Source organism: Notothenia rossii (genome assembly GCF_949606895.1).
Source record: "Notothenia rossii genome assembly, chromosome: 1".
In the NCBI taxonomy this organism is placed as follows: domain Eukaryota; kingdom Metazoa; phylum Chordata; class Actinopteri; order Perciformes; family Nototheniidae; genus Notothenia; species Notothenia rossii.
In genome coordinates this window covers 86,643,456-86,668,952 of record NC_136912.1, presented here as the reverse complement: position 1 = coordinate 86,668,952, position 25,497 = coordinate 86,643,456, and the positions used below count along the sequence as shown (strand labels likewise).

The 25,497-nt window shown below is 41.0% G+C and overlaps 1 protein-coding gene across 4 annotated transcripts in view; it reads left to right on the top strand.

Moving 5' to 3' along the window:
* Positions 1 to 25,497, top strand: part of ncanb (neurocan b) — a 148,640-nt gene that overhangs the window by 104,891 nt on the left and 18,252 nt on the right. For all 4 annotated transcript variants that reach the window (XM_079679761.1, XM_079679763.1, XM_079679762.1 and 1 more), the window contains 3 exons: positions 6,280 to 6,393; positions 20,200 to 20,358; positions 23,415 to 23,497. In XM_079679761.1, the coding sequence (XP_079535887.1) occupies positions 6,280 to 6,393; positions 20,200 to 20,358; positions 23,415 to 23,497 (356 nt within the window). The remainder of the gene's footprint in view (positions 1 to 6,279; positions 6,394 to 20,199; positions 20,359 to 23,414; positions 23,498 to 25,497) is intronic.

The window sequence follows — 25,497 nt, the reverse complement described above, 5'->3', positions numbered from 1 at the left end:
GGTGAATGTTCCCCAAGTCCTCAGTTATATTTACAACATTGAATAATAAAACGAACCACAATCAAATATTAAACACTTTCTGAGTTATGATTTAATATTATTAATATGACTCTCTTGAAGTGTTTGAAGTTAACTAAAAAGTGAGTGTTTGTGTTCCCTCATCACTCATAGTAGAATCCGAAAAAAAGAAAATATTCAGAATGTATTGATTTGTTTATTTAACTTGGTGTAACTTCAAAGAAACTGTCTTCATTTTATAAATCTAAGTCTCAGAATCTCAAATATCATCACGTCTCATTCTACTCAGTTGCCATCCTCAATACGAGGAATTTGTGTTGTGAGAAATGACCGAAAGGCTTCAGATCCTTTGAGTGGTGCTTTTATGTTGTCGTTTGTGTTTAAAGGGGGGTTTTAATGAATCCATAGACCTCTCAGGATCCTCTAATCTCACTAAGAGCCCTGATATTTGATTTCAGCCTTTTTCAATCTTTACAAATCAGACACTTTTTGTTGGTTGATTTAGCCTCAGTATTTATTTACTTCCTCATCGGTGGAAGCAAAATAGAATCAACTGTTTATAATGTGTAGTTGGCATTGTTTTTGTCTTGTTGGCAGAGTTTCTCCTTTTCAAGATCTGTTTCCCATTGCCAGCAGAAAGTTACAGTCTGGGGTTTTAACCTTTTTCTGGTTGTATAACCATGCCATTCTTTTTATAGCAGAGTTACTAGACCACTAAAATAATATACCATGTTTTAATGGACGCCGGTCCTTGGCTGAAATATGGATTTCTCTCTCCAAGGCGTTATTACCCTCCGAGTGGACTCTCCCCCTCTCTGCTAGACTCTTCCTGGCTAAACCCACAAGGATTCATAGCCATGAAATTGCTGATTGCAGTTGAGGTCTCATTTATAAAACGCCGAAAGAAGCTGTTTACTTTTTATTTGGCCTGAGCATTTATAAACTCATAAATCCCACTGTGAAAAAGACCCTCTAGAGAAGGACGAGAGAGTCAGGGAGGACGGGAAGGTGATCAAGTTGACCTTCAGGTAGACTAAGCTTTGATCGAGTATACAGATAAAAGGTGTTTTAACTGATATATTGAACTGACTAATAATCCTAAAAGGGAAATGGGTTGGGCTTTTTCTCTCCCAACATTTTGTTTGCTCTCCATCTCTTTCTTTCTGTCCCTTTTCAATTATTCATTCCCTGGTTTCGACACATGCCTGCAGTAAGCCTCCAGATATTCTGTCTACTGACACCACCCTCCGTTTGTCTAGCTGCCGTCTTCCTATCCTCCCTCGTATTTCTCAATCTGAATTCCCCCCCTCCTCCAACCTCACCCTCATCATCTATTCTCAGTGGTACACAGAGAGGCGGGGATAAACAACTAGAGCTGGTTCCATATTTATCCCGCAATCAAACATTCCCATCAAAACATCATCATTTTTCAATCAGCAGTGAACCACATTTAATCCTCAATTTAATATTTGTATCAACTCTGCCATTATGTTAGTCACATCGACTGCTCACATGTATTTACTGCCTCTCCTGACAGACTGAAAGGAAAAATGCTGGCTTAAAGAAAAGATGGTAGCGTCGCTTGTGTTTTTAGCTGTGCCCAGCAATTACCACAGTGGATGGCACCTGTTTATCCCCCCATCCATTTAGCTGCCAGCAGATAAGTGGAGCACAGCTCTCCTCGACTCTCTTGAGACTTTCCTTGTGCCCAGGCCTGGTTTTGTTGTACTGGGGAACGGGCCAGAGACTCACAACCACACACACACACACACATAGAAATGCACAAGTACAGACACACACTCTGCCACCTGCTGAAGTTAGATGGTTCTTTCATTAAGCCGAGTTGGACGGAGTGAACATTTAGAGGGTTTTAAGTGGACAGGCCTGCTGCACTCTGGCCCTCTTCGCTCTGTTTGAGTTGAGGTGAGGTTGATACCGACAGACACCAAGGATCAGTGTTTTGTCACGGCCACACAGTTTTAACAATATCATCAGGTATTTACTGTAGATTTAGCATGAACATGAATTCCTACTCCACACAAAAATGTTAAGCTTGATGAGACTTTATTGGGATGGATAAGCGGCATACTGTTTGTGGAGTGATCAACACATATCCTGCAGAAGAGTGTACTCAGGTTAAATCTGATTTGTACATGTGTATATGTGAACAGGATTCTCTAACATCAACAGTTTATAAGGAGGTTAAACAACAAAGTGTGATGTGGAAAACCTTTTCGAGCACATACACTGTGAGTGGACTTTTCATTATTGTAGGAGACATTGGACGTTCAGTAGTTGATGATAAAAGCAATGTTTGGATATAAATTCTTTATGAAATGTTATTTTATATCTTCAAACATGTCTGACTTGGATATAGTTTATTTTCTCAGGACTTTTTACCGCAACTTCATCCTTATTTAAGTTTGATGCTTGTGTCAAATCAAGACATCTCCATGACAATATTCCAGAACAACTTTGTTTTCAGACCTACATCCACACAAGGAGCATTTCTGATGATAAACCTTAAAGTTTGTCAAATTTGGACCAAGAGTGAGCCATTTTTATCATTAAAGCTTTCAAGTATTAGCTCTCAGCTGGAAAGGCACAATTTATAATCAAGACATGGTATCAAATATGCTCAAAAGCTACTTATGCATACAGTATCTGTATTGCAATTTTTCTTGTTACCTCAATACTGATATGCACATAATTTGAATATGTTTGCAACAAGATGATATATGTTGATTCATCAGCCCAGCCAATTTACTGATCTAGTTTAAGTTTTCATCCTCTGTATTTAGGGCTGCTCAATTAATCGTATTTTAATCGCGATTACGATTATGGCTTGCAACGATTACGAAAGCAACGTAATCGAGATAAAAACCATCCATCCATCTTCTCCCGCTTATCCATGGTCGGGTCACGGAGGTAGCAGTTCCAGCAGAGAGCCCCAAACTTTCTTTTCCCTGGCCACATCAACCAGCTCTGACTGGGGGATCCCAAGGCGCTCCCAGACCAGCGAAGAGATATAATCCCTCCACCTGGTTCTAGGTCTACCCCTTGGTCTCTTCCCAGCTGGACGTGCCTGGAACACCTCCCTAGGGAGGCGCCCAGGTGGCATCCTAACTAGGTGCCTGAACCACCTCAACTGGCTCCTTTCGACGCGAAGGAATAAAACGATTATTTTTTTTTTTTTTTTTTTTTTTTAATAATATTTTTTGGGGTTTTTCAGTTGAATTATACTTAAAGTTCAGGGTAATCAACTGTTAAAAACATACTGTTCACATTTTTTTCTCCAATAAATGGATGTTAATATCGAGATTATGATTTTTGCCATAATTGAGCAGCCCTACTCTGTATATCTATCTGCATTAAGACAGTCTACAGTAAAGCCTACCGCGACTAAATCTGAAGCTATGATTAGTTCCTCGAGTGTTTATCCCTTGTTGCCACAGTAGAATGTTTTTCGAGGACAGCCATCTAATTGGTTGAGAGTAAAAAGAGCTATTATCAAGCTACTTGTGTTTGGTCATTAAAGATAAGATTGGTATTTATTGACCACCTTTGTGCTTGAATTTTCCTCAATTTGACGAGATGAAGGTCTGTGAACCCCAGCTGCCACTGTCTACAGATGGTTTCACTATATTGGTTGCTATAACAGATTATGTCCACATGCCCACTGTGGCCCCTCTAATAGCCGATGTTCAGAGGTGTACTTTATTGACCCCAGTGCTCCTAAAATCCAGGGGCTTCCACCACTCCTTATAGTGCTGCAGTGCTTAATGAGGCCAGATGCTGTCTCGTATTTACCCCCAGTAGCTGTTTCTGAACAGCTGTACTGGCAACCTGCTCATCTGGTTCCTGGTGTAGAGGGAGGGGGGGATATTTGCAGCATCTATCGGGAGGCGTGTGGCGCAGTGGATAGAGCGTTGGTGTTCGGATCAGGGGTTCACAGGTTCAAACCCCACTGCAGCCAGCATGTCGTTTTGTCCCTGAGACGCTTCACCCCAAATTGCTCCTGTGGGGATTGTCCACAGTATTGTGTATGTAAGTCGCTTTGGATAAAAGGGTGTAAAATGTAATGTAATCTATCGTTCATCATACATGCTATATTAATTATATTTCCTCAAACGTTCACTCAGGGATCTGTATAATCATATTTATTACGGATATTTTGGGGTTATATCGTTCTCTGTTGTCGATCTGCACTGGAAATACTTAAAGCTATATTATGTGGTCTCAAATGTATTTTGTACTCAAACATTATATTCCACACATTATTTTCTACAAAAAACATAGAAGAAGATGCCTGCTCTGCCTGCTATAACTACTTGTTATGTCATCAATCCTGGACTCCAGCAGGCGGTTTAATTACCCCAGACGGGTTTCTATCACTTGATGCCTGGTTGGACTAAAATACAGCTTTTTGTCCTTTAACTTCAACATCACACCATTTAACACCATTAAGCGAGCGTGGCCTCTCTTCACTGCAGAGCACCTTTTAGAGAGTGGGGCCAATTGTTTTGTGGCGGTTAACTGTCACAATTAGCTAATAATCCTGTGGAGTAATGTCTTCACTTAGTGGTGACTGCTGGGTCTCAGTGGTGAATTGAAACGTTAATGATCTAAAATAACATTATGTCACGCTGTAATACAAAAAAATTTTATTACAACAGCTTACGTGACTGGCATAGAAAACCTAATGTAGTTTCTTATAAATATTCATCTTTAGGCAATTCCCCTATCATTAATGTTGCAGACTGTCAACAACAATTTACTCATCTCCAAACTTTTGGATCCCTTGACAAAGATCCCTTAGTCACGCAACACAGCAAGATTAAAGGTCATCACCAGCGATTTGACATCTAACTTTTTCAAAGTTGAGGGACTCAAAAGAGACAGATTTAGAATAAATCAAATGAGTATCCTGCATTTTTGTCCCTTGGATAAATCACGTTGGATCATTAAATTCCCATAATGCAATCCAACAGCATCTTTTATCAGACCCTCTCTGCCTCTACTTTGTAATGCAGACTGACTGTCGTAAAAAAAAATCAAAGTCTGGAGCCTAAACTCAGCCCCCTGTTAGATGTCAGACTATGGACTAGGATTTGTGAAGTGTGTGTGAGTCAATTGCTGCCCCTGCTATGTAGTTCTATTCCCTATTTATATTTTATTTCCACCCCAAAATGAGTCAGACAGAGAATTAAACATGGATTTGCAACGATACACTAAACCAATACAAATGCCATCTTGTTGTGACTCCCCTGGCTGGGTCTGTACCTCCTGCATCAAATTCAGCCTTTTAATATCAGCCAGCCCAAAGCAGAGCAGCAGCAATGGAGCTGTCACACTGTTTTACCCAAACAGACTCCTCCGCCCCAAACTGTGTGCCTGCAAAGCCCCTGTAATCCAACCCTGAAACTTGCCAGCTTCCCAAAGTCGCAGCTTGACATCACCTATCCCCTTGTTTTCATTACATCTCCTTCACTCTGTGTTTTTTAGCATTTCCTTCCCTGCATCTTTCGTCACTTCCGACCTTCTCCTGCCACCCCCGCCTTGTTTCACTCCACCTCTGCTCCAATGACCTCTTGCCATGGCCCCAGGGACTCACCGAGATGTTGTGATGGCAGACGATTGTGGGATGCCAGCTGCCGTTTTAATGATTTTGCCCCTCGGCACAGATCAGCTCGAGAAACACAGTTACCATTTTTCAACTGAATGAGAACTCTCACCCCTGCAACGCCTCTGCAAAATATGTGTGTGTGATTGTTCGTGTGAGTGTGTGCGCACAGACATCGAGAGTTGATTTGGTCATTGCGAAGCTTGAAGACGTCATCTGTCTGCTTGCATTGTTTGGTCGCTTATGCACGTATTACAATGGATTTGCACACAACTCGTTGTGCATGAATGTGTTGGATGGATCACGTCTCTCTACCCTCCACCCCTCTCTGTCAATTTGCTCTTTCAGCTCAGGTTTAGAAAACTGCAGCACGTCCTGCCAACACATTGCTATTAGCATCATGTGCTTCAGTGCATCCCAAACCTCTCACTGATGAAGTTCAATCCATTCCCTTTAATTATACCTTTCTCAAACACACCTGTAATCTGTCCAAAAGTTTGATCTCCCAGGGTTCAGTCAAAACTGTTGCAGGTAGTTTGTAAAGTACCTAAAGTGCTTTTGCTGTGTGTGAATGTGTGTTGCATCAACCTGACTCAACCCGTATCTCCCCCCCTCCCCCCTCTTTGCTCTCCCTCCAGACATTGATGACTGCCAGTCTAACCCATGCCAGAATGGAGGAACCTGCATCGATGAGATCAACTCCTTTGTGTGTCTTTGTCTGCCCAGCTACGGAGGAGCGACTTGTGAGAAAGGTAACAATTTGCACTAAAACTCTGCTCTCTCACCAATAACAACACATGGGAGTGTGCTTTGTGAGAGCAGACAGCTATGCAAATGGTAAAAATTGGTGTAGATTAGAAGCAAGGTGATGTGATAGTAGAAGTAGCAGGCAGAAGAGAAAGAGGGTGATGAGCAGTTAAAGAAGAACCAGGAGGTGACACATTAAGAGAAAGATGATGCTATAAGAGCAAGATGTGGAGACAGAGTTAGAGAGAGAACAACAGGGTTAATGGAGACAGAGTAGGCGGTGCAGGTGGGAGGAAGAGGATCTGAATGTAGACAAAGAGGAGGAAGAGGAGGAGGCAAGCCCTTTGGAATAATGTATCCATTTCTGTACACGACACCTGCGACCAGCTGGTGTCTTTTCTCATTACGGGAACTCCCCTGTCAGACGGGCGCTAGCAGGGAGGCTGCTCACAAACTGCATGTTACATCAATGAGGGAAACCAGCAGCTGCTGGATACATTAGGGTTGATTATTTAAGTTTTTGCACAATTTGAAGGATAAGTGCCCAGATTTCTTAAGCTCGATTGTACATCCCGAGATTTAACAAGGTTTTGTGACATTCACAGTAAAGAAAAGGCTTCCAAAAATAGATCGGAGAGATGGTGAAGAAGTGCGTATGAGCTGCCTTTTGCAGTATGTGAGGAAATGGTTAATCTACAAACAACCAATATCAAACAAACAATTATTATTAGTTGTGGCCTTTTTAACTTTAGATTATACACATGAATTCCAGGATATACAAATTCCTTTATATTGTATGTGTAAAGGGATACTTTGGGAATTGAATACAAGTGAGTTTGGAGCTTGCTTCCCAACTAACAATTCTGACTAATGCAAAGCCCCAACATCCCTTGAAATACAAGAATTAAAATAGCACAATTAAAGATGTAAGAATGAAAGGTTGGAGGGGCAAAGAGAGTGTGAGAATAGCAAAGGAGACATTTTTAATAGATGGTTGAGGGAACAGGGAAAAGAGATTTAGGAATCAGCTCTGAGATATATAAAAGCAACTGTATCTCTTCTGGTCTGAAGTGACCTCCGAGTCTCCGACCTCGACTCTCAGAAGAGTTTTCACGGTTCTTCTGTGGTCTGAGAGACTCGGGGCAGAACAATCGATGGAGAAAGAAGAAATAAAAGAGAGAGTAAACCGAGCGAAGCCAGAGAGAAGCAGCAGACAGACCTTCTAAATGTGGTAGAAACTACAGTAGTGTTTGGCAGGCCCCAAATGAACTTTTCACTTTGCCTCGTTTCTGCAGGCTTATTGTAGTAGTTGGCAAACCATCAAGAATTTCAATTCTACTTTCAGCACCTCAACACAAGCCTTAGTGTGTGTTATTTTCTAGTAATTCATACACAGGCATTCACACTCAAACATCAGCTGCCGACTGTTGATATGTTCCCCTTGTGCTTTTTCTCGTTTATTTAATCTCCTTCAGCTTATATGAATGCACTAGCAACTTTCTCTGGACCTCACTAAAAGTTGGTAGATAAATATGAGAAGTCACAAGAGGTTCGAGTAGCTTGGAGAGAGGAAAAGTCCACTAACTTTAATGAAGTAAATAGCTCGAATGGCCCTCTAATCTAACAGTATTCCACATACTTGTTAACTCTTACTGTAGTTGCCCTCTTTGATCGCCCATTGCAGGAAATGGAACTTCAGTAAGTCTTACTTGTAATTTCCCCGCGGTCATGGCTTCCTTTTTTAATATTTATGCCCCTCCTGTGGCGTAGATCATACACAAACAAGAAAGTAAAAAAGCCACAGAGACTTTACAGTACATGGATTTTTATGTTGTGCTGTTTACAACTGTGCCTCACGACGTGTTATAATAAATATACAGCTTCTTTAAATCAAGGCAGATCATTAAATACTTTATCTGCTGTGTCTCACAAGTTTGGATTTTCATTCTCCAGTATTGCACACCCCTATACAGTATACTGATTCTCCCCTCCCCTCCTTTCCAAATGCACAGCACGTACATAAGTACATCTCCATCCAGAGTGCCTTTGATTTGACATGCACTGGAGCTGCGGTACGTTTCCTCTCCTGCTGCGCCGCTGCCTTAATGCCTGATTGGGAGCAGCAGGTCTGATTGTGTAAATCGGAATTCTCTGTTTTCCCATAGCTTTATCTCTCGCTACTTGACGCTTCCAGAAATATAGGAAACAGCTGTGAAAAGTACAATTTGCAGCAGGCGTTGCTCTGCCAGTTCGTTCAGATCTCAGTTAGATATCCAGAGGGGGGTCTGAACCGCAACATGAACACTGGAAATGAACTCATTCGTTCCACCGAGGCTCTATCTATTTAAATGTCATCCAATTGGTCCATGTCTCAGTGAAGTGGTCCGGCTGTCTCATTTCCTGGATGTTCTTGAATGTGCTGAAGAGGAGGTGGAGAGTGTTTAGAGGCTGAATAGATTCGATGGCTTTTTTTTTTTTTTCCGGCATTTCTGCTTTATTTAATAGTGAGAGAGAAAGGATGAAAGAGAGGACGCATCTTTGGTATTGGCTTTAATGGCGCACACTCTGCCCTATTAGCTACCAGGACAGCCTTCACTGACTGTGTGCAATATAGATTCTCACCTGAGGGATAAAGATGTAAACATACACGTCCGCAAGTAAGCCCATCAAACAAAGCCATGTGATTACAGTAACTCAAATCATTTGCATTGTGGCTGGCATTATTTTAGTTGTTCCTGCAGAAAATCTGAGCGGGAAAACTGTTTCATTTTATGTGCAAGGTGTTTCTCAGTTCTACTCAACTACTGAATATGTTTGTAATGTTCCCTGGCCATTTGCCAATGCTGGCTTCAAAGGAAGTCTTCAATCAATTGCAGGTAGCACACACTAATAGTTCACTTTATTTTTTGCTATCATTCTGTTGTTTACACCCAATATAATTCCTTCAAAACACATTCTTTCTTTCTGGGATATGAGTTTTTATACTTGGTCTTTATTTGCTAAATTATCTTTTACAATGCTCTATATTGCAGATAAAGGACAACAAAACCATTGTTAGTCTAAAAAATAAAATAAAAAACAAAGGTTAAGAGAATGCCGTTGTGACATTAAAATAAAGACGTATAGGCATTGAAGGTGCTTTGAGTGGTAACATAAATATATAGAGGATAGAAATGATGGCACAACAGCAATTTGATGATGTGCCTTAGGAGAAAAATGTTTACAGTACATGACATATAACAGCCACAATAATTCAATAATGGTCACTTTTTGCATGTTTCCAGGCTGCATCTATAAAACATTTAAAAACCAGTTGATAGCCACTGTTGTGGTAGCTGTTATGTTGAACTTAGTAGCGTTTCTCCATGGAACTGGCTCTGTGGTCCAGCCCTCTGATGTTAGCGTTGTGAGCTAACAGCCTTGATTGCTGGGTTGATCAGGACCACTGCTGGCTCCCTCTGGTTTGTTACCATGGTGATCCCATCAGAGAGTCAATAATTGTAATTTGACGGGCTGAAGTCCTCCAGTTATTGCACTGAAAGAGAAGAGGAAATGGCTTATGTTTGACATTTTTACAAGTAAAGAAGGCTGATTTATTACAGTTTGTTTCTGTCAGACACTTTGAAACATGAGACCTTGAGATAGTGATATATTTAAAGGGGCCCATTATGCTCATTTTAGGTTTCATAATTGTACTTTGTGCCTACACTGTATTTTTTCTCATAATGTGTGTGCTGCTGCCCAGTTTACTCTGATTGGTTAGCTGGCCAGCTCTGTTGTGATTGGCTAACCGTTAAGAGATGTCCCGCCCCTTAGCCTATCAGGTACAATGTCCTAAGCTCCCGTCCACACGGAGACGATATCAGTTGAATCCGCTAACGTTCTCTATCGTACAGACGGTGCGTCCACACGAGGCCGAAATGGAAACGCGGATTCGGAGCCCGAATTGTCCGTGTGTACGCCCTATACGATCATTTCCTGAAAACGATGACGCCATAGCCCCACCTCTCCCCACCTTGATACAGATTTTAATGCGACATTTACAGCTCCTCTACGACAACCATCAGCAACAATAATAATATAATATAATAATAATAATAATAAGTCTTATTCGCTGCTTTTGGTGTATTTTGTGGCGGAAGTACAGCGCCACTTACAGGCCCGGCATATGTACTAAAGCGTCTCCAGCGTTCTCCAGCATTTTCGTGTGGACGGACACGTTTCTTGAGCCGTTTCCGTGTGGAAGACCTTTTTTAAAACGACTCAGGTTTGTTTTAGTTTTCGTCTCCGTTTCGTCTCCGTGTGGACGGGGCCTTAGAGCGCTGGCCAATAGAAGCGTGAGGGTTACAAAGTGATGACATTATGTTACGGAAGTAAACAAAGGAGTCCAATGGACCCGTTTCAGGCAGTGGGAGAATGTGTGGGAACTGTGGGAAACAATAAAAAAATCCCTCCTTTGGCAGTTATTTTTTCAACAGTTCTGTATCAGTAATGAATGGATATTTGACCAATAGAGACATCTTTCAGTTGTTTAACTCTCCTCTCCTCCCAGCCCTGAAACTGACTGTTGAGTCCGTCCTGCCTTTTTTAAGACTCGCTGCCTAATCTGGGGAAGCAGAAACCACATTTCTCGCAGCCTGATAGAAGTGAAAAGCGACAGAGGAAGAATTAGCTGGTTTCTTCTCATCAGCTCCTTTCCTGCACTCTCGCTTTTCATCCTGCGTTCACTCGGAAATTCGTTTCGCTCAGACTTTCCAGGGAGAAATCCAACATAACGTGCATGTGTAAGAGTGCGGATTTGATACTTTGACATTCCTCTCTTGTAGACACCTCTGTTTCATGTTGTTTCCTTTCCTTTTCTCTCCCTACCTTTCTGCTGTCACACCCTGCACTCCTTGCATCTTTTTGTGCCTCTCATCTCTGGTGCACTGCAGGAGGTTTTGTCACTCTGTGTATGAGTGTGTTTGCTTGTGTTTGTGTGTGAGTGTGTTTGCTTGTGTTTGTGTGTGAGTGTGCCTGTAGTCTGTGCAGGCCGCATCTGCTGTTTTGCTGTGACTGTGTGTGAAATGTTTGTGTGATGCTTAAACATTTCCTAGAGCTGTGAAGTTGACATCTTGCACCTAACAGACCGTCACACAGCTACGCGTACACTGTAGTCCCTTTCACACATGCACTGCGACCCTGAACTTATCTAGACATTAACCGCAGGACATGTGTGTGAGAACGCAAATGTCCGAATCAATCCGTCGTCAAATATCAAAATATGTTCTCGCTGTTTATTCAGCAGTCGAACACATTTGACGTCGAGCAGTAAACTACAGTGTTAATAACTCTTGGTTACAAAATATACTAAAGCTAAATGAAACAATAATCTTTTTAAAAAACGAATAATTACAAAGTAGTGTTAAAGGGATTGTCTAGATAATTAATCCCAAGTGTTACGCTGTTCACCCAAAACTCGCAGGCATGCTAGCCCTTTATTTGTTCTTCTTCTCCCCCTACTCTCTTCCGTGCCCTGCTACCATTAGTTATTACATGTCATTTGTTAGACGCATTTTTTTTTGTCAAATCATTTATATTAAAGGGGACCTATCATGCAAAATGCACTTTTGTACGTCTTTTATACATGAATATGTGTCCCCGGTGTTCCAGGGAACTCACCAAGTGTCAGAAAATACAACCCTCTCTATTTTCCTCCTTAGCCAAATCTCTAAAAACAGGGCTGCAACGGATCTGATACATGTGGATTCTGATTTTCACCTCTATGATGTCACAGAGGTGCACTCCGCCTGTATGGTCAACTCTCCACCTATCAGGGGAATGAGAGGTTGCCGTGGCATGGCAACAGCATAGCAACAGCATGGCAACAGCATAGTAACATGACGCTTGTGCTTCGCCCCCTCCTTTGCAGGGGGGGGGGTCAGCTCCAGCTCATGCAAAGACAGAGCTGGAGTGAGGCAAAATGAGGCATGGCTAAAATGCAGGATCTGTTTGGTATTTTTTTAAATAAAACTTATAAATATACCTTATATAGGTATAGCCCTACAATATATTATTCAAATATAGCATGATAGGTCCCCTTTAATGTGACTATATAAGGTTGTGCAGTGATCAGCAGGCAAACACAGGTGAGTTTGCCTGAGTTTTGCTTAGAAATAAAATGGTTATGTTTGCAGGCTTTAGAAAGTGCAGTGAGACCATTATATACCGCCACTATCCACTGAAACCAATATAATCCAGTGTAAAATAGGGTTTCAGGCCCTGTGACTCACTCATTCTTCTGGCAATGATACACACTTCCAAACACACACATATAGAAATGCATGCACACAGTAGTCATTTGACAGAAAAACAAAACAAGACAGAGTCACAGAAAGCCTAAAGAAAAGTAGAGCAAAACTTCCCCTAAAGAGGACGGCGGGTGAATCTGGGGCAGACAGATAGGAAGGCTTTTGAGTACGTCGATGCCAACAGCAACACCAGAAACCACAGATTGGAAGCAGCCAGCAGACAATGAACTGTAGCCGACACTATGAGACTAATGAGCAGGAGAGCAGGCTGAGCGCTCTGTCACTTCATCATTGTGCTCTCTTTTATCCGACCTCATGTTCTACCTTGTCTCTCACATATACATGTTCTTACAGTGAAGGTAATGTTTTTGTTATGTAAAGTCACGAGCTGTAAATAAATGATTGTATGATGATGCGTTGGCATATTAACTGTCCTCTGATTTAAAAAGCTGGAACTACTTCCATATTGCAAACTTCCCTGTTAACATTCAATATCTCCATGACTTAGAGCATCTTAATGAGGGCATGTCTGAATTTGCAGGGGAACAGAGTTTTGCTCTCACAGACCTGCATAAACATTCTCTTTTTCACCGTAACCACACAGTTTACCCAAGTGTTTCAAATTCCTGACTCTATCTCTACATTATTTGTCCCTAAGGAGCTCTGATTTTACACATCAAAGTGTCAGGGAGTACTGCTGAATGTGTAAATAGCTGTAAAGAAGTATTTTGAGGCTTCGGTGTGTGCTGTGCAAAGTCAGATAAATAACTTTACGTAATGTCACTTGAGTGCTACATTTAATAATGAAAGAAATCCTAGGGTGTGGAGTCAGAAAGAAGTGAGTTTAACGTACCTCGGTAACTTCCTGCTCATGCTATAGCTGCAGGATAAATTAGCCTATAGGAGCTTAAATTGCTGAACTCCATGCTTACTGTTGGCGACCGTTCGTGTGTAATGTTGGCAGATTTTGACAAGAAAGAGAATCCATGGCATGAAAAAAAGATGATATCTCTTGTTCAGCTTCATAAATGGTTTATTCTTTTTTTATACTGACAATCTTGGGTCCAACAGTGTTACATAAACTACTTTATTCGTGTAGCACATTTCAACACAAGGCATTTTAAAAGTGCTTTACAAAAAATGCTAAACTTATGCAGGAGAAACCCATTATAAAATGACATTTAAAAACAGTTATTAAAAAAGCCAAGAGAATAAGAAAAACTAGCTAACATCGAATCAGACAGGTATTATTTGATTTATATAGCGTTCAAAGGTATCAGTCACTTAGCCCTCATCATGCCATTGCTTCTGGACCACAGGTCTCTATTGTTGGAATCCCATTGGTCAATTAGGCATGTCACTCCAAGTGTATCTCCCGTCTACACGCTCTACACTCTTGTTAAGTCTCACTACACTGAGTACTTTGGCTGAACTTGTCATCTACAAACTGCTGTGTGATGTTTTATTTGTTTACTAGATTGTTTGTTTTGTATATCATTGCTGTAAGAGTGGGTGTTTTTGTGATCAAGTATCGGCTCTCAGAGTTGACAGAGAGGCTGAGGAAGAAGGCAGCTTGAGTTCAAAGACTTTCTTAATCTTTTCTTTTCTGTCTCTGAATGTAGTGGCACCGTGTAAACTGGTGACTCGGCAGAAAGCTTGTCTCAACATTTATTTTTGCATCCTCTGGGTCTTTAGAGGCTATTAATGCTAATTAAGATTAATGCATTCTAATAACACGTCGAGAAGGATACGTGCCAAGAATGAGAAGAAAAGGGAACTGGAGCATCTTGGTTTACTTCACACACGGGGGTCTCCTGAAGAGAGAACAAACACTGACAGAAACTCAGGTGACTCAGGCAAAATGCACACACAACAAATCCCTAAAGTTTTGCCTACTGTAAGTCTGGCAAAGAAACTATTCAAATTGACTTATAGCGAGGCATCTCCCTCACTCCTTATGCTTTTGTGTTCAAGACTTGCCAACTTTCCTCCTAACAGCAAGTTAGGAGCACTTTATTCTCATTCAAGGTGCTTAATTAGAGAATTTCCCTGAAGCAACTGTCATTCTCTCTACTGAGTCGCGGGGAGTTCAGGCAGAAAAGACAGAAAGTAGTAGAAAAGAGGGAGGAAGCATAGAAGCAGGTGTTACAATAGATGAAAAGAGAAAAAGAAGGCGTGTGAGAACAGTGAGTGTTCCTCTGCTGTGCATTAATGAAGGTTTCTGATGGAGAGCTGTGAATCGGTACTTTGGGCTGTGCTGGAGGTTCAGTTCACTTCTGTTCTACCGCTTTCTGATATTTCCAAGAAAAACTGTAAAAGTACTCTGATGGCCAAGGTATAAAGCCTGGCTTACATTTACTGTCATCTCACAGTTATACCACCACAGAAAGGGTTAGGAGCTTAGGAACCTGAACTTTGCACTACAGGAACATGTTTTAGTTTTGTCACTTGACTTCATGCAGCAAGCAATGTAAAAATAAGTTGTATAGAGACAGATGACTAGAAAATAGTTCAGCAGAAAAAAAGCATTATTTTATTTATAATTTGTACTGAATAATGTATATACAGTGTGGCGCAGTGGGATGTGCGTTGGTGTTTGCATCAGTGGGGTCACAGGTTCAAACCCCACTGCAGTCAGCATGTCGTTGTGTCCCTGAGACACTTCACCCCAAATTGCTCCTGTAGGGATTGTCCACAGTATTGAGTATATAAGTTGTTTTGCATAAAAGCGTCTAACAAGTAACATGTAATGTATCTGTATGTAGTCAGCTGAGTTAATGGTTAAACTACTAAATTGCATAACTAAGTAAGTATAAAAAGGGTTTTCTGTGATGCCGCCACATTTATGCTAGACTATTCTCATCTATTTGCAAAGGGAAGGAAGAATATTTTAGCAGGTTTTCCCAAATGTGAGACACCAACAAACCAATGCACATGCTAATTGTGGTTGGAAAAAGAATATAATAAATAAAACAGTTGCTAGCTTAACATTAGTGCTTATCTCCTGGTGATTTCATAACTAAACACGTTGCCTTTGAGAATGTGTGATCGCTTGTGTGTGCTTTAGATTAGCTGCACACTGATAGAGTATTATCTCAAAAATACACAAATATGTCGAGTGTGTGAGCTCTCCTCACCTTACACCAATCAAACACTGTATCCGTAATAAGCGACTTGTTGTCTATTGCCCGCGCTGCCCTCACTTTTACCTCTGCCCCCCCCCATCAGCATCAATCTGCATTGACACATCTATCGACTCATTATGCAGAATGAGCCTTCAGACTGGCATTGGTCCTTCATGTTGTGCTTTGTAGCTGTATTACTGTAAAATCCATATCTCCGAGTTGTGAGAATCACACTATTAAGATGTTCCATGAATAAATATTGCACTTGTTAAAACCATTAATTAATCCACAGTCCATTTTTTTTACATTCTTCTTAAATTGTCACCTTTTGTTGCTGGTTATTTAATCTCCCTCTCTCACTTCTCACTCCTCTCTGTCGACTGCTGTCATCTGCTTGCTTGCAAATGGCACACTGAGCTGTCAGCCTTCACACAAGGAGGAGGCAGAATGGCACACACACACACGTACACACATTCTCGTCATTCAGGGATCTAAAAAAGAGGAATCGTGGAAATTTCCCTTGGTGATGTGGATAAACGAGGCAATCAGTCATCTGGAAGTATAAGACTTTTATTTCCTAACTGCCGCTCACTAAAGTCTGTGGGAATATTAATCGCCGAAACACACCCCCTGCCTCTCTCTTTGCCTGACAGAGGGAAAATAGGAAAGAGAAGACGACTTAAGTCATGTCTAAATATTTGAAGAGGTTGATGTGATGTGGGGCTTTGAGCCTCACTGTCAGCGAGTGGGAGAAGAAATCAGCAGAGACTAGGTTGAAGATCTGAGGGGGAGAAAACATGCCTATTTACTTTTTTCCTGTGATTTTCTTTCTCTCTGCGTCTCTTGGTCTCTGTTTCTTTGACTCCTTTACTTTCTTTTTCTGTCTTTTCAGTGCTCCCACCGTGCATTTCACTGCGTCGTCCTTGTACACCAAATTATATTATATATGAATGTAAATCCCAAGTAGAAATCACACCACGCTTGCATGTGTGTCGTTTATAGTTCTTGTTTTAAGCTATTAGTCGGGGCTTTTTTATGGTCAGCATTGGCCTTACATTGCACATATTCACAGCAGTCGGTGTGATCGAATGAAGGCGTGCATATTTAATTTGTTTTGTCTCAGCAACACCTACCCTGACTCTCCTGTCCCTGTAGATTATAAACCACCGTCCACCTTCATGAGCCAAACTGGACCCACTCCCAATGCCAATACAATGTACAAGCTGCCATGTGGGCAAACATTTTGAGCAGGTAGCTTCCAGGTCAGATGACGGAGTGAGTAAATTAGCAGTCAGCAGAGCAAATCACAGCTGCTGGGTCTGATTTTTGGTCTCATAAGACCAGAGATTACCGTAGTTACATCGTTCTACCGAAATGCTAATCTACTGCTCTCTGCTCAGAAGCAAACCGTCTGTGCTACAGGGAACATGTTGGCTGCAAAATGTTGACTCTGAAGCAGCCAGTGTCCTGTAAAGCTGTGATAAATTCCCAATGTTAACCCAGTCATAAATGTCCTGTCCTCTCAAAAAGGCACATGTTTTAACATCCATTAGAGTTTACTCGTGTTAGCTTGTATAAAAAAAGGGTTTCAATCATGTCAAAGCAAAGGAAATATTTGAAGGAAACCAAGGATTGATTCGACCCAAGCGCTATAGACAGACACTGTACTCATATTCACAAGCACAATCTGAACAGGAAGTAATCCCAGGATCATCTTTCAATAACAAATGGGGCTAACCAGAAAGCCACTGAGCCACCCAGAGGAGGCTGAAAGGTTACAGTGGCTAATTGAATTTCATGTCATTAGCGTGTTTTGAGGTCATTGGATCCAGTCCCCAGACAACCATGAGAAACTTGAGCTGGCCAAGTAATGAATGGATAAATTACCCACAGTTACAATAATCATTGTCAGAGCTACTCGCATAACTGCTCAGAAGAAATGAATAGTTCCAGTAGGAGAAGTAGCAATTTTACAATTCCTCAATTACTGATCTGAAGTCCAAAGAGGAACTCAAGCACTAAACGTTTGTATTGAATGATTAAACTAAATCATTTTCATGTGCAGCTTGAACATAAGAGCTCATACCTTTCATGCTGGATTTTGATTAACATGAAGAACAGATATTTACGTTCTTGTTACTTTAAGAGAACCCACCGTGAATTTTCTAAAAGTAGTACGACTGGAGCAAACCCCTGAGGTGATGACTCACTACTTCAGTCTGCGTGTATGTTAAATCTTGTTTGTAAATACTCTGTAAATTCAGATTAGAATGACAGGAATGCATCTTAGTGTCATTTTTTTATATTTCTGAGTGACTGACATAGATTTATGATCCAAAAATGTCTGTGTTGAACCTCATTTTATATGTAAAGAAATGCAAATAATTATTGAGTGAGTATTAGTTGATTTGGCGAACATCCAGTCGCCTCTTTGGAAGTCATCGAGCCTTGTCAATCACATTTTTTACTTTAGTAGGGCATAGAATTTCTTAAATACGCGTCGTAAAGAAAGATTACCATATTTCTTACCACTACAATACTTAACACCCGTCTTAACCTGTATAATTTAAAAAATGATTTAAAGAGAAAAAATGTTTAAAACAAGTAGCCATGCAAAAACCTTTGGTTTCATAAAACGTTTTTAAGTTTGTGACATTTTGATTTGAATAACTTATTATGTGATCAAAATAAAACTAAAGCTTTTGGTATTTGACGGTTTTCAGATGCTTTGATTGAAGTTACTCTGCCCACAAATCAATGTAACAGTGGTAATAGAACATTTATTTATATTATAGAACTCTGCTTCCACCAGACGGACTGTATAGGACTGAATAATCACATTTCAGACGGACCAGTGGAGGAATGATTGACAGACACTTGCCTCCATATATTTCCCACATAATTTTTCTCTCTCTATTCTTCATCGCTCTCTTTCTATCTGCAGCCAACATGCACATGTGAATGTTTGACTGATCACACACTTATCTGTGTCTGACCTTGAGCCTTTCAGCTTTACAGTATGTTAGCTGAGTGACACATGAAGAAGACATGACACTTCTTTGCATGCTATTGCATGTCAGATAAACTGTAGGTTATTTACACATCGCTCATAATACTTTCAGTTACTGTGTTCATCACTTTTACACTAACTGTAGATTCTGAGCAAGATAATATTAAGAGTTGGGAGAAAGAATATATAAATATATGTTGAAATATTTAAGTTGCATGCCGAGTCCGACTAACATAAGACCAACAAGACCTTGAACCGAGGAGGCAGTTTTAATGGGAGCCGATGCATTGCATGTTGGGAAAGAGTGTCATTGCACTTCTCAGCATTGTACCTCAGACAGCCCTGAACAATATGGTGAATGGAGCAGAGCGTATAGGTTTTTAAAAGCACTTACCTTCTCAATGCAGTATGCCGGTTTCGAGGTCCTTGTTTTATATTACATTGTAGAAGGGCTTTCATAATGGACTCCTCTCCGCTCTGCATCTCTCTGCATACTAAGTAGGGCCCCATACGGCCCAATTTGCACCTCACAATTTACTGGTGTCGCTTCACATTTGGTGGAGGAAAAGCTGAGGCCTTTTCCCTGATCCGCACACTGCAGGGAGGGGGACGGGGGCACAAGGGGGGGCGAGCGGAGGTTGCTTACCTGACGGATAAAGCCTGAACCACCTCCAATCCACCATTCATTTCCACATTTTCAGGTACAGACGTATGCACACATACACATTCCAGCGCTGAACCGAAAGCCACACACACACATCACACCTGAAATGTACAGCTCGTAACACACAGCTAGCCCCCCTGACAGATTAGGGGCGATAGTTGAGAGATGAAGGGAGGAGGGGGGATGGGTGGAGGGAGAGTGTGTGTGTGCGCTGACAGGACTGTGACAGGGCTTAATTACCAAGCGAGAGCTGTGCACTGGAAGAGATTTCTAAGGATTGTTGTCATTTGAATAGATTAAAACGCCCTTTCACTGGTCTAAGCTGTCTCACTGTCGGCTTGCCTCTGCTGCGGATTAAAAGTCCGAGTCAAATCAAAGAGATGAAGAGAGAGATGGAGACTGGGAGGAGTGTCACAGAGGGCACTTAAAGCAAGATGGTGCTGAAGAGAGAAGCAGAAGGAGGGAAAGAGGGGGAAAGGCAATATATAGATTTTGCGTGCTGCAGGACATTAGGAATCTGCTGATACAAAAACCAATACAAAATAATAATGGTTGTTGCCCTCTTAATCCTGAATCCTCCATCCCTGTGCAAAGCAGTTATTCTGTGGGTGTTTAACGATTTGAAAAAACCCACATTTCTCTTACGATGGATTTCCCGTTGTCTAATCGCTGTCTTTTTCAATTACCTCCCCCTTCTTTTTGCAAATTGCCCTTTCCACCAGACACTGAGGGCTGCGAGCACACATGGAGGAAGTTCCACGGCCACTGCTACAGATACTTCAGCCGGAGACACACCTGGGAGGACGCTGAGAAGGACTGCAGGGAGCACAGCGGACACCTGGCCAGTGTCCACAGCCTGGCCGAGCAGAACTTCATCAGAGGTGGGTGGAGCTCAAGGATAAAGCAATAACGAAAACTCAATTGGCTCAGAAAGTGTACATGTTTTCTTCTGAATACATTACACTGCAGGAAGTCAGACCAATTTATGTTTTGCAAAGTCATAGAAGTGTTCAGAGTTACCTAGGAATTTCTAGTTAGAGTGTTTCCCAGACTTGATTTTCATAAAAATCTTCTCAAAACAATTAAATTACCTAGTTGAATCTTTAGTGATCAATGCAAAGAGTCTCAAGGTATGTTAGGAGCTTTGAAAGGCTGCAATATCTGTGAGCAAACGCTACAATGCTAATGCTAGCATGACAACATGCTCACAAGGACAATGGTAGCACATGAATGTTTAGCAAGTATAATGTTAACTCTGATTAACAGCTTGAATTTAACATTTTAGCATGCTTCAAATTGTGAAAACTAGCACTAAACTCAAACAACGTTATTTTCTTTCAGCTATTTGGTCTAAAAAACTTGTAAAAATACAAATGGTTTGAGTTGATGATGGATGAAAAGTCACGATATAGCCAAGGCAATTACAGCTTGTCCTGTTGGGGAATGACTATGTTACAGTACGTTTCTGTAACTGATATACTCATAGACAATCCTGACATGGTCTGACTGTGTTGCTTCACATCTCTATAAAATATCTGGCTTCTCTTACAGCCACCAATCAATTCAAATAATAGCACATACACATCCTTTCAAATCTAACCAGCTCTCCTTCAGCTGTCTGCCTGCGACACATCAGTGATATCCACTCTTCTTCATTCTTATTATCATAACTTGGCAATGGCAGCTCTTGCCTTATGTGCATTCCATAACCCAGTGATAAATGTCAGTGTTGTTCTGCTCTGAACGACCTTTGAGGAGGTTTATTGCGCAGACAAACTGTGAAGAACACCCTCAGGAGCCCAGTTTGTTCAGCCAAATAAATGGGTATCACCATTTGTTGCAATAAAAAAGGTGCTATAGGCTCTGATACATTGTCTGTGACAGAACATTTAATATACTTTCATATTCCTTCTTAGGGTGCGATTTGTCTTGAAACAGGTGAGAAATCCACATTTGAAACTGAGTAATTTGACAAAAAAAGAGCTTGATTTAATTTAGTTTAAGGTGGATTTGTGTGGGAAAGATGTGAAATTGTCACATACCAGAAGAAGATTTTTTCTACGCTTGTATTAAAAAGAAAAAACGATTTTATGACTCATTGATTAAATGGTTGTCATGTGTAGCGAAATCAACAGACCTGCTATTTCAAGCATGTGATCCTGAATTATTTCCAAATGCAATTTACGATTTTTTGCCAATTTTCAATGCTGTTCTTAATCTTTCATTTTATTATTCTTAGCTTTTGGCCCCTGGCAGTGCTCTTCATCCACATGTTGTAAAAGGGCCAGATCACAAGCACCAGTCCTCTGTAATATTGAATCCACCTTCTGTTTTGAACAGATACCAGGAGGAAAGTGTCATCTATCTAGCACCCATCTTTCTTCCACGCACGCACGGATACCAAAAAGTGTGTTTAATTGCCTCGAAAATGGAAGTCTCCACCCCTGCAATAAGAGGATCAGAGCCATTAGGAAGATTAATGGGCCTGTTAATGATGTTAAGCAGATACACCATGATTGAAATTCCATTACATATGTGCAAGCATGTGCACGCGCCAATGCAACCGTGCACACAGACCCCCCAAACACACTAATGAGATTAGCCCAAAACACCATTAGTGATTTTTTTCTTTCACACAAAAAAAAGTCTCTCATCCCCAGTTTATCAGAGACAGAAACTGTGAATCTCCATTATTGTTCTTCTCTCAGCTGAGGGAGGGTCCCTGCTGATGTGTAGCTCCAGGACTGTGTGTTTGGAGCCTGTTGCACAAATAATAGCCCTGCAGCACAATATGTAACATTAATGAGCACTAAATTGGCTTTATACGTATAGTAAAGAACAGCTCACCAGTCGGGGGGATATTGCTGAACCTTCGGAGACTGTTGTATTATATTTTCTGCTGCGCTATAAAACCTTTTTGACGCATGAAGAAGATAATGTGAAGAGGTTAAAGTAGTATTTGTCTTTCAGGGAAAGATTTTGAGAATTTTTAGAGCTTTATCCATACGAGAAACTACATTTCAGGGCGTCTTTACTATTGTTTGTTGTACCCATATTTTAACCTCAACCCCCAGAATGATGACCTATTCTACTTGAATGATGTAAGCACCATACTTCATTATAACATACATTTCTAATGCATTAAAGGGAATTAAAACCCCTTTTTACTTGCTTTTGTTTTGTACCCTGGAGCACTACATTGCAGTCCAAAGGTTGGACACCAATCTATTCCAATTTAAAAAAGTGTATTTCCATTTACGGAGCGTCCACACAGCAGCGTGCGTTGACGCTTGGCGGTGGGCGTGTCTGAAGCTTGGGGAGTCAACGCGAGCAACGTGACCAACAACCAATCACATGAATCTCCCGCCCCCGACATACAAAGCAAAAAACATTCCATGTTAGCTATATATACTGTCTATGCCTGCTAGCTGTCCATTCAATGTTAAAACGAGGTACACTGGATATAAACTCCCCAAACAGGCGAAAACCTACCAGTTTCACCCACTATCTCTGCCACCTCCCTCCATGCCTGGCTCCTCCGGTTTGTATCCCGGTAGATGAACAGAGACTGATCATACAGCACCGGGTGATTCACTACCGCAATGATTATTTTCTCCTCCATTTTATGGAACATGTAGAAATGATGTATGTATGTATGTAATGTATGGCTCTCGCAGCATACACACGGTTTGATTGGCTAGCAGTTGTACTGGCAGATTTTCATAAACGGGATTTGATTGGCTGACGCTTCCGTCGAAGCTTCAAAAGTTGACCTACTATCCACACGTTTTGTTTACAGAAAAAAAGACCTGGCTAAGGTGGAAAAGTTGGTGTAAAAACAATGCGCTCAACGCCCATCATATTGACGTACTGTGTGTATTATTGTGTGTACTGTATGTATTTATTTTGTATTCATTTCCTGTTACCTTCTTCTCAGGTCTAAGCCATGACAACACATGGATCGGGTTAAATGATCGCACAGTGGAGGAAGACTTTCAGTGGACCGACAAGATGGATCTGGTGAGGAACTGTGTGTTGTTTTTTCTCGTAGTCAGCTGATGATCCCAGTAGTGTTTAAAGTCCATGTAATGTCCAAAATAAATGTTATTCTGTGTTAATAAATCGCTTCATCACTTTCCACTGTTTCATTTGACATATCAACATCAATGATTCTTTCCATAAATACCCCCCAAATAACATGAAATGTGTGCCACTTTCCCTTGTTATTCCGCTCCGTTAGCGAAAAGCTTGCCAGCCATTAACCCAGCTGTGTGACGTCACACGTGGCAAACACCAGCCTCGTCTGGATTGTTTGTTTTGTATCCTTCCGCTATTTTCGCTCAACATATGTGTAACCGGACCTCGCTAAACTTTTTTTATCTAACAATTCATGATGGGGAAGCGATGTGTAGTTGTGAGCTGTGAATGTTTCCTGATTGCTATAAACATTGATCATGGGTGCTGGAAGATTGTGCACAAAACTCGGGTCAGAATTAAGTTACTACAGGTGTTATGCCAGCTTGAGCTAAATGTCATCAGAGTACAGTGAACTTGCCTAGTGACTGAAATATATAAAAGTTGAAGTGAAATAAGTAAGGCCAAAAATGAATTACGTCTGAATATCTTTATTATTTTTACCACTTTTAATTATTTGTGGGCTCGCACATATACCAAAAAGACTAATGTACACTGCAATAAAGATAAAATGTTACAAGTGAAAAATTAACAAAAGAACCCTTTTTTATTTATCAAACAGTAAATTAATACAATCTTACAAATTTGTGATTTGGAAAATGTTGTTATATTTACATGTTTCTTTGGAAAAATAATATTGTAAATGATGTACTTTGTAAATTATTTACATCATGCGAAACCATTTTAACCAGTTCAGCTGCATGACTTATGTCAAATTACAGATTTGGCCATTGAAATCCCTGATAGCGGCCTCCCGGTTCAGGGTAAGTCTTCCGTATCTCGGTTACAGCACATGCAGGCAGCGGGACTCTGATTTTTGGGCCGAGTACACCCCAGCACCAACGTACAAACTGTCGATAAGCTGTATATCGATGCTTCCTAATGAAAAAAAAGTATACAGATTATAAATATATTTGGAGAAAAATAAAATGTTATGTAGTACTATTATGTAGCAATGGTTACAAATTGGCTTATAACATGATATTTGTATTTTACTTGTACAAAATAAATATGAGGTTATACATGACTGCTTGACAGAATCATAGACCTCTTATATATTTCCTCACCTGTGTAGTTGTTTCTTTTCCCAAGCATACATTGAACTTGCATACACAGAAAAAATAAAAGCCAAGCTGTTTTTGACTGCTTGAAAGAGTTTAATGGTATCTTTAAAAGTGTACCATATCTGTAGCGACTAAAAGTATTATATGAAAGCAAAGCTGCAATAGGCAGTTGGGTCAATCAATATTTACTTACTGGTGTAGTGGGCCATCAACTGCTCTGTGTTGTTGTTTGTATTGAAGATACGCTATTTTCAGTGTCCAAACACTGAGACAGCCTTCTCTAAAGCCTGGGTGGCTAATAATGCACCTTGGTTTCTCGTCGGTGTCTTCTATCTGGCAGAGTCCTGCACGGGTCTGATTTTCAAGACCCGCTCCCGCCCCGCACCCGTGACGTGCAGTACCGAACCCGCCCCGCTACCCGCACATATTGCCAATTAGTTCCGCAACCCGACCCGACCCGCCGGCACATGATCCGCAACCCGACCCGAACCCGCATATAAGCAGTGACAACGTGCAATTATTAACACACGCAGTTGCATATTTGGCTCAAAAAGCCTGGGATGTTGTTTATTTTCTCCATCTAGGATGACACCAAAAGCCTCCCAGACGTTGGATTTCGCTCTTGAGGAAGAGTTATTGAAAATGCTGTATTCTCCGCTAGAGAGCTTCACCTCAGCCATTCAGAATGTGGTGCGCTCAGCAGCAGATAGATGCACTGCAGAGGTTATGATTATGCTCGGTACCGCGGAGGAGAGGTCTGAG